The following is a 9523-nucleotide window of genomic DNA, read 5'->3' as shown; positions in this document are numbered from 1 at the left end:
CAGCGCTGCGTGAAGTCTAACTCATTCATTCTGCGATGAAGAGATTGCCCTCAGTTCCTTATTTGCCAAACACTATGAGACGTAATAGCTCGAGAGCAAAAGTCACAAAACAGCGCACCAACAAACATTAGCACACGAATGGGAGGACCTACAGAAGATATGATATTTATACAGACCGACTCACTTCAACGCAAGGGAGAATCGGACATGTCAGCATTTTTGTCGCAGTCATGTTTGATTTAAAGGAAGGCTGGAATCTCTCGTTCGCAGGATGTGGATTTCTAGGGATTTATCACATCGGTGTTGCGAGCTGTCTTCTCGAGCAAGCTCCCTATCTAGTGCGCGGTGCCACCAAGATCTACGGAGCCTCCGCCGGAGCGCTCACTGCCTCAGTGCTCACTACAGAGGCTTGTTTAGGTAGGTACCCAGCTTACCAGTTAGGCTAGTTTATGTATGTCACTCAATACTTAGACTTGTTTATGTGTGTATGTTTCTCCATGCTCACTATTTAGGCTAGTTAAGGTATGCAGCTCACACTGTGCTCACTATGCTTGGCACATTTATTTGATAGTACTGTACGATTACTGTATGTCAACTATTTTTAGGAGAAGATGCATAAAGCATAACAAATAGAAAGTAAGCCATGAGAAATTCATTCTTCCTTTGGGTGTGCACTTTAAGAGCTACTGTCATTGGATTTTACCAAGTTAGTGTCCAATAGGACTGTCAGTGTATATAGTAACATATTAAAATCATTGGATTGCTGTGTCTTAGAGAGCTGATCTGAGAACTATACTGTATATTATTGCATTATTTCATTGTTACAATAAGCAATGCATGATGAACTAAAGTAAAAGGTAAATGACCCTCAAACACTTACTGTATATTATGTCAGAGACTCAAAGGTTGAAGTTTGTGTGATATCTGTGTAATATTCTTTTACTTTCGTATTATATAGAAACTACTAACTAGTGATTCAACCTTTGATTAGAGGTTCAGAGGTTAATCTGAAACAGTAAACATCAATATCTGTGTCACAGTTTCTTTCTGTATTCTTGAGTTCCATTTAAACCGCTTGAAGTTGTTTCATTTGTTTGTCCATTCCTTCGTCTTCTCTGCTGATGTAGAAAAATGTTGCGAGGATGTCATTGACGTCGCCAAAGAGGCCCGAAAACGCAACCTTGGTCCTTTGCACCCGACATTCAACCTGGTGAAGGTGTTACGTGGAGGCCTTCATCGCGACCTGCCGTCCAACGCGCACACACTGGCCTCAGGTCGACTGTGTGTGTCCCTCACACGGGTCACAGACGGACAAAATGTCCTGGTCTCGGACTTCAGCTCCAAAGATGAACTCATCCAGGTGTGGAATATCGCTGGCCATAATGCCAACAAGGCATAGAAAGTGCCATCATTACAACTTAATTACTTTGTGCAGACTTTATGATATTATAATATGACAAATTTCCCTTCTGTTGATAAATGCTCATAAAATGAGAAGTGACAAGACAAAAACTACTAATGTCTGATTAAGATATATTTGGTTCAGATAAACGAAATATATGTTTTCTTAAATTGTGTTTCTGTTTTTTCTTTCTTTGTCTCATATATTCTCAGGCTCTTGTTTGTAGCTGTTTTATTCCTATATATTGTGGTTTAATCCCTCCGGCATTTCGTGGTGTGGTAAGTGTTAAAGGTCCAAACAGTGGTGATGTCATTTCATGAGGTGACCATGACATGAGGCTAAAGAGTTGGATTTATTTCATTTGGAAGAATTAGGACATTGCAATCCGAGTTCATTGTTCTTGCTTAACAGAATTCAGTCAGTAGGGCACATCGAACAAACACTGGCAATAAATAACTGTATGAAATTTGTTTATTGTTCCTCTGGTCGCATTGTGGCCATGCATATCTTTATGTTAAAATTTGTATTCCCATAATTTAACAGTTACAGGTTGGTGGGTTATTATTTTGGCCTGCTGTGTACATTTTTAAACTAGCTCCGAGGCTGACCTATAAAAGTCTGTTATGTAAGTCTGGTGGTCTGATCTACCAGCCACACTAAACTTTCAACCTGATCCCAAAGGAATTCGTACATAGTATGTATTTTACAAGTTTGCTAATTCGTATGAATTAATACAAAGTGAATCCTAAATACAAAGTTGGTTGTATGAATTCATACAAATTAGCCACCTTTATAAAATATGTATGAAATTGTGTTGAAACTTTCTGAACACCAGCACGAGTAAGTGCTGCATATGTCAGAGATTAATGTTAAATTGTGAGAGTGATTGTTTCATATTTTTAGTCAATCTCTACATTTGAGAAGTCAAGCAGTATCATGTAGTCAGTCAGTGGTTCCTGCCATACTTCATCCAATATTACTTTGACTATATTCAATACTATTTATTTTCACAAATCAAATTATTATTATTATTTGAGAATGCAGTGCTCTCTCCTTTCTGTTTCTCCTCAGCGTTATGTAGATGGTGGTATTAGTGACAATCTGCCACAGTCAGAGCTGAAGAACACCATCACCATTTCTCCATTCTCAGGAGAGAGTGATATCTGTCCAAAAGACAGTTCCACCAGCCTCCACGAACTGCGTTTCACAAACACCAGCATACAAGTCAACCTTGACAACATGTACCGACTGAGCAAAGCCCTGTTTCCCCCAGAACCAAAAGTAGGTGTGGCCACACACATTTATCGACTTGTACACACATTCACATGCTTGAGCATGGCACGCATGACTGACTCCAGTTCTTACATAAGCTCTAGGTTTATTCTGCCCTTGAGAAATGTGGTGTTAAATACTTCTGATCAATAGTCTTTTCGAACAGACAGGGTTAAGCACAGTAACCACTTGTTACCCTGCCTGCTAAAACCCAACTAAAGTTATTCTTTTTGTTTTCTACATAAAATCATACTACATAATGTAAAGAATATTCTGTGAAAATATAACCTTGATATATTTAATATTGACTAAAATCGAAATCAATGAGTGAAAATAATTATATTATGAGTCTGAACTTCACAGACAGCGTCACATTTAGTCTCTTATTATTTAAAGTCACTAATTATTGTTTTAATTATGTATATAAAGTTATTTCATAATTTAAAGGCACACTATGGAACTTTTTGGCCACTAGGGGGTGCTAGACATGTATTTTTTACTTCTAGCGCCCCTAGAGGCCACAAGCGCCGCAGCACTGTCGCACAGGAAAAGAAGACAACTCTTTGGATCACAAAGTGTGCCTTCCAGCATGTCATATGAATATAATTTCATGGCTTTTATTTACGCCAAAAGATTGCTCACGTTTACAGATAGCTCACGTTTACAAGCCAGTTGTAATGCTGGTCGTTTAGTTAAAGTTTATATAAAAAATATTGCCTTAAAGAAGAATCGAACCTGGATCGCCCGTGTCGTTGGGCCACAACACTACCACGGCGCCACAGTGTCATGTGATATAAGTCTCTTTCTACACCCTCAATGTAGCCTCCAGTAAAATAAAAAAATAAAAATACTGAAATAGTGTTCGGGCGCCAGACAGGACTTATGCAAGCAATATAACTTTACTTACTAGTCCAAAAGCATGACAGCCAAGTCAGCATCGGTCAGAAACTCCTCCTCCTCTTTTAGTTCACGCCAGCGAGCAAACGCTGGCCCAATATAATTGATCCTCGTCCTTCTTTTTAATCTGTCACTCTCCCGTTTTCTCTTTCTGGTCTCCTCTGACAGAACCTTAGGTTTCTTTTTCTTAGTTGCTGCTTCGGCCATGACAAAAACATCAGGAAAATAAATAGTTGTGCTCTCACTTTCGAATTTGAGGAAGTGGACGAAGTGACGTATGCCGTAAAGCAGATTTTTGTAGTTCTTTTTTGTGCTCGTGTTACTACCCGAAACCCCAAGTTTAAAAGTACGAGTAAAAGCGATACAGACCCCGTCAGGCTATAAACCTATTTTAAGTCGATGTACCATCACAAGGGTCTTGAAAAATATGTTATGAAGGTTGAAAAAACTTCAAAGTGTCACTTTAAGTTTTTGTTTACTTTTGTTTACTATACTATGTGTGTTTGGCAGGTGTTGGCTGAGATGTGTCAGAGTGGGTATAAAGACGCCCTCCGATTTCTCCAAAAAAACAGTGAGCTCTCTTCATCTCTAGTTTGCCGTTTGTTATTAATAATTATGAACACGATACGTGCCATAGTACAGAGAAAATAACTTGTCACGTCTCTTTGTAGATTTGCTACAGGTGTCATGCCCGACTGCAGACATGGCTCTGATTGAGGCCATGCCCACCTGCTGCTGTCCGGCCCAAAAAAATTCAGTCGTCACGGAAACCACCAAAGAGTGGGTGCTGAGGAGACTCCGCCTCATGCAAAAACATCACTGGTGGTTGGATGAACAGATAGTTGAGAACCTGCCCACATCCATAAAGAAAGGTAGACGGTTCTTGCAGCTCCTAAAAAACTCCTAAAGCTCATAAACACAACTGGAATGACTTTCCTACTTAGTATTTTTGTCTTGTTTTCAATACAAATATCTAAAACTACTTAAATCAATACATATTAAGCCAAAGAAAATAAGTCAAAAATATACAATTTAAGTGAACTTGTGCTTGTATTTGCAGTGTTTTGTGAGGCCTGCAGGGAAAAGCATGGTCTGCTGGCGCAGGTCACCGACTTACTGCCATTGCGTGTGGCTTCATACATGTTAATGCCGTATACACTGCCGGTGCAGTCAGCTTATTCAGCAGCCCAGAGGTCAGTATATTTTCTTACTTATACATTAAGCATTCACATACGCTGACGTGATGTATTAAAAGGTTTAACATTTATCAAGATGAATTCTGTAGATACATTCTTTGTAAGTTCACTATAACCAGTGTTACAGAACATACTGTACAACCTTACCATTCATTGTCTAAAGGTGTTGTCTGTATTTGTAAGGTTTCTGGAGTGGATCCCAGAGGTGCCTGCAGATGTGCGCTGGCTTGCTGAGGTCGCAGGAGGTGTTTACAGACATGCTTGGAAAGGTACAGCGTTAGAGACAAGCAGGTAAAACATGAGTCGTTTTGTTTATACTAGTGATCCACTTCATTTCAGAATATTTTCTCCAGCTTGTGTTTCTAATTATTACCTTTCTTCATTAACATAAATAAAACAAACTTAACAATCAACTTTTTTGTGTGAACACTAATAACTAGGGGTGCACCAATATAAAATTTTTGTGCCTAAACTGATATTTCCTTAACCCTTTTTTAAATTTTCTGTTTTGATGTTTTGTTACTCCATGTGAAGCGCTCAGATGCAAAACCCTCTAAGTAACCCTTATGTTTTCTTTTAAATTAGCATTTTTTATCAGACTCATGGTGGTTTCTGCCAACAAACCAGTATTTCTGAATGGTCTGAGGGTGGGATTAAGCAGATTTGAAGCAAAAGTATTTGACGAATGTATAATACCTAAGGAGATCATTCGGTTAATATCATTGTCTCATTTTAGACAGAGGTGGTGTTTAGCGGTGTTTGCATCTGAGCTGTTCATATGTCAATATGTTATTAGCTGACATCATGGTTGTTTTCTCTTATTTATTGTGTAGTAGCGCCCCCTTGAGAAGATGTGTCAGCGAGCCACCAACAGTACACTTTCAAAAACCTGTCATTGACCAGAATGGACATCTACCTCTTTCTGCCAGCAACCTTGAAGGTTACAATTGGACTTTCCCAGAAGACTTACATGAGGCATCCCCTGACACCTCACAAAGCCAGATGTGTTTTTTTGTTGGCTCACAGGGACCTCACAAGTGCCAAACAGACCAATGCAAGAGCTCTTCATCTTAGTTAACCATTTGCAGAGCTCGATGGGTGTCAAACTTCTTCACCTGGTCCATTTTGGCAATGCATTGAATAAAGTGGTCATTGGTTTATGTCTTGAATCCAGAGCTGAAATGACATACAATAACAAGCACTCCTCTTTTCTGATATGCGTGTCCAAAATAAATGCTTTTTTCTCCATTACGAATCAAAGGCATTGCATTTAATTGCTCTGTAAAAATCACATTAAGCTAGCATATATGCACATTTATAGTTTTGTGCATCATTCAGTCTGTTCCCCATTTTCTGCTGAAATGGACTGCAGAATGGAGGAATCTAATGGCATAGTTTGCATTACAGTTGGTGCTCCTACTTGTTCTTGAAGTACTTAATGTATGTCACACATGTGCAATCAAATAAAGAAAATGGGTATTGTATTTGATTTATGCACAGTAGAGTCGATGTATCTTTAATTAAGTAAAAGTGAAACTGAAATAACGGCTCAGTGGATACCTTTTACTATGTTAAATACAAATAATGTAAATTTGATCATTAAGGAAAACACAAGAAAAAATTATAACATTTTTATAAATAGTAAAATTTTTAAGTGAAAATTGTAATTAATAGAATAGAATAGAAAATATAGAAAATAGAATAGCAAAATGGTTATTAAACAATAGCAAAAAGTAGTATGTAAGTATGAATAAGGTCTTAATTTTTTATACATTTCAGTAAGGATTAATCGTGATTAATCGCATACAAAATAAAAGTTTGTTTTGGCATAATATCTCCAGCATGTTTTATTTTATTTTCTATTATATATAAATAAATACAAATGTACATAAATAAAAAATGTCTTAAATGTATGTGTGTATTTATATATAGTTAATAATTACACACAATACACACACAAATATATTATGCAAACACAAACTTTTATTTTGTATGCGATTAATCACCTTTCGACGGTCCTAATTTCAGTGTTTACAAAACAAATGGTTGCTCTTTTTGTCATGCTGTTATTAGTCTAAATAGTAAGTAACTACAGTACCTAGTAACTGTGGTATTTTCATAGCAAACTAATGCTGTGTTCCAGACAACTCGGATTTAGGATATGTCCAACTTCATCTAGAAATAATCAGAAATAAGTCTGGAACGGCGCTTTTTTGTTTCTAAACACGTTACATGTTTTAATGTTAATAAATGATTAGTAACATTAATATTTTAATGTTACATTACTGTTTAAATGTTACCAAATACTTTCAATTTCACCTAATTCAGAGGTTATTTCCGGGTTTGATGTGGGAAACATCCTGAATCCAAGTTGTCTGGAACGCAGCAAAAACGCGACATGCACTTTTCATCTCGTTTTGTCTGTTAATGTTTGAACAAATGCCAATATTAAATAAGTCAAATATAACGTTAGATTCTCAACTTAAGAGAATGTGTAGGGTATATATTAATTATGTTACATTAATATTTTAACACCGATACATGACGACATGCTGGCCCTTTAAATCCGTTACCCATAATGCATTGTAGCACAGTACAGGCACACGTGAGTTTAGTTGTCAAAAGAGAAATTTAAGATGCAAAACGATACCGTAAACACTGAGGAGGATGAAGAGTATCAGGTCTTCATCAGTTTACACAGTCCTGCGTTAAAGGCAGCGAGAATCCCGCCACTTTACTGGAAAAGTTTATATTTTAAACTCGCCAATGAGGTACGTTAAATATACAAAATATCACTGCTGATGCTACTCAGCTTATCCTTACGAAAATTAACTATGCATTTACTACAGTATTTGCCTATTAGTATTTGTAGTAAAACCACAGTAACACCTGTCAACTGTCTTGACTTACCACAGTTAAACTATTTGTAATAAAACCCTAGTAACCACACATTTACCATTGTCTCCCTATAGTAACTAAAGTGCACTAAAACTATAGTGGATTCATCTGCCAAAATATGATTACTACACTATATTTTTTTATTGAACAAAAGGCACGGGATACATTATTAAGCACAAAAATTAAAAGACAGCAAACAAAACAAAATAAAGCAAGGCAATGGATAAGGGATAGTCACAAAAAGCAAAGGAAAACAAACAATTCACACAACATTCATATACACTACAAGTGCAAAAAAGAATACAAATAATTAGAAATAAATAACATTTGGCAATACATAAAAAATAATCTTCAGAAAGTCAGAAAGTACATTATAATGAAACCATAATTTCATTGAGCAACAAAGAAGTTTTAGCAGCTTTCTTATTGGCTGATAAACAAAGAGAGTCATAAAATAATTGTAAATCAACACAAAAAAGTCTAAAATTGGGCTTTGAAACAGTAACTTTTATCAATAATGGTTGTTTTTCTTTAAGACCACCGCTGTAAGTTATTTTTTTATATTATTTTAAATAATATTTGCAGAACAAGTCCATAACAGTGGTTAACTATTTAGCATGCATGTCTCCTTTATACAATACCTGGTTAAATTTGGCAGATGCTTTTATGACATTTAAGGTATCCATTTTATTAGTATGTATGTGTTCCCTAAGATTGAACCCACGACACTGACATTGCAACTATCATGCTCTACCAGTTGAGCTACAGTGAACATGTCCTGTAGTTTCACTTAATGTAAATTCACCTGAAACTAGTCAAAGTTTTTAGGATAACTTGGAAACTATAGACATGGGGCTAAACTTTGCTATTAGTATATGGTCCTGATTTTGTAAAGATACATTTATTTTATTTTCTCATGCAGGTATTTGATGCTGGTGAGGTGTTTGGGATCATGCAGGTTGAAGAAGAAGAAGATGAGGAGGGTGAACAGAGAGCCAATCCTGGAGATGAGATGTCGTATAAAGTTATTGTCACTCGAGAGAGTGGCCTGCAGGCTACTGATCCCACCAGCGTGAGGGTAGCATTGAGTTTTATTTGATAGTTTTCATGTAACATCATGCACATAGGGGAACGCCCCACTGGAGGGCAAGAGAGCACTATCTGCCATTGTCCACAGAAGTAAGTGATTTCTTTTGTTTAGCCTAAATACTGAATAGTTGTTGTTTAAGAATTCAAAATGTTAACCCAATCAAGCCTGACCAAAAGTGTAAGAATTAGGGGCATGTGCACAGATATCGAGGTATACGGTAACAAAATAGGGTCCACACAAGTTGATAATAATAAAAAACTTTATTAAATGCAATCAGTTGTCTGAAATCATTCATAATAAAAGAGGCGGCAACAAGAAGTTTTGAAATAATGAATGAATGAATGAATGAATGAATGAATAAATGGCTTTAATTATTAAGACAAAACAGCGATAAATGCATTAAATTAAATGTCATGCAGTAAATGACTTTAATGAAATAGAAAACATTGATAAATGATATGGCAATATGTTGATAAATGATCATGCAAAGTTTAATGCCATGTAATCATACAAAATTCAAAACATACTATACACTCAGAAATGCCATCATCGCCTACTTTTGCCTCTAGACTGGGGAGCCCCAATAATTTCAGTCTGGGTACTTGTTTTCTGAGAATGGCGGTGTGAGATGTTGTATTGAGCTCCTAACCAAACTTCCAAGCTGGCCAGACTCGCTCCCCCTCCCCAAACCAACCTGATCTCACGAATTTTCGTGGCATAGTCACGGAATTTTGTGCTCATTTTTCCGTGGCATTCTCACGGATCGCC

General features: G+C 36.8%; 2 protein-coding genes across 4 annotated transcripts in view; both read left to right on the top strand.

Annotated features, from left to right (window-relative positions):
- The first annotated feature begins 8 nt into the window (after positions 1-8).
- On the top strand, positions 9-6256 carry pnpla3 (patatin-like phospholipase domain containing 3). 2 transcript variants are annotated; one of them, XM_055189826.2, is made up of 9 exons: positions 9-417; positions 1128-1360; positions 1615-1680; positions 2474-2683; positions 4082-4142; positions 4243-4443; positions 4632-4764; positions 4951-5058; positions 5604-6256. In XM_055189826.2, the coding sequence occupies exons 1-9, from the start codon at positions 231-233 to the stop codon at positions 5839-5841; spliced, it is 1437 nt and encodes a 478-aa protein (XP_055045801.2). In that variant the 5' UTR covers positions 9-230; the 3' UTR covers positions 5842-6256. The 2 variants fall into 2 exon arrangements, with proteins under 2 accessions (XP_055045801.2, XP_055045800.2); XM_055189825.2 differs by having other exon boundaries at positions 12-417; positions 5601-6256.
- A 922-nt stretch (positions 6257-7178) lies between these two features.
- ttll12 (tubulin tyrosine ligase-like family, member 12) overlaps positions 7179-9523 on the top strand; it is a 67258-nt gene continuing 64913 nt past the window's right edge. The window contains exons 1-2 of one of the 2 annotated variants that reach the window (XM_073876068.1): positions 7179-7538; positions 8588-8740. In XM_073876068.1, the coding sequence (XP_073732169.1) occupies positions 7404-7538; positions 8588-8740 (288 nt within the window). In that variant the 5' untranslated portion in view covers positions 7179-7403. The remainder of the gene's footprint in view (positions 7539-8587; positions 8741-9523) is intronic. The other variant, XM_055189823.2, reaches the window with a different exon arrangement.

Source organism: Misgurnus anguillicaudatus, chromosome 1 (genome assembly GCF_027580225.2).
Source record: "Misgurnus anguillicaudatus chromosome 1, ASM2758022v2, whole genome shotgun sequence".
NCBI classification, from domain to species: domain Eukaryota; kingdom Metazoa; phylum Chordata; class Actinopteri; order Cypriniformes; family Cobitidae; genus Misgurnus; species Misgurnus anguillicaudatus.
Note: the sequence above shows the minus strand (reverse complement) of the source record. Positions and strands in the feature narration are given on the sequence as shown.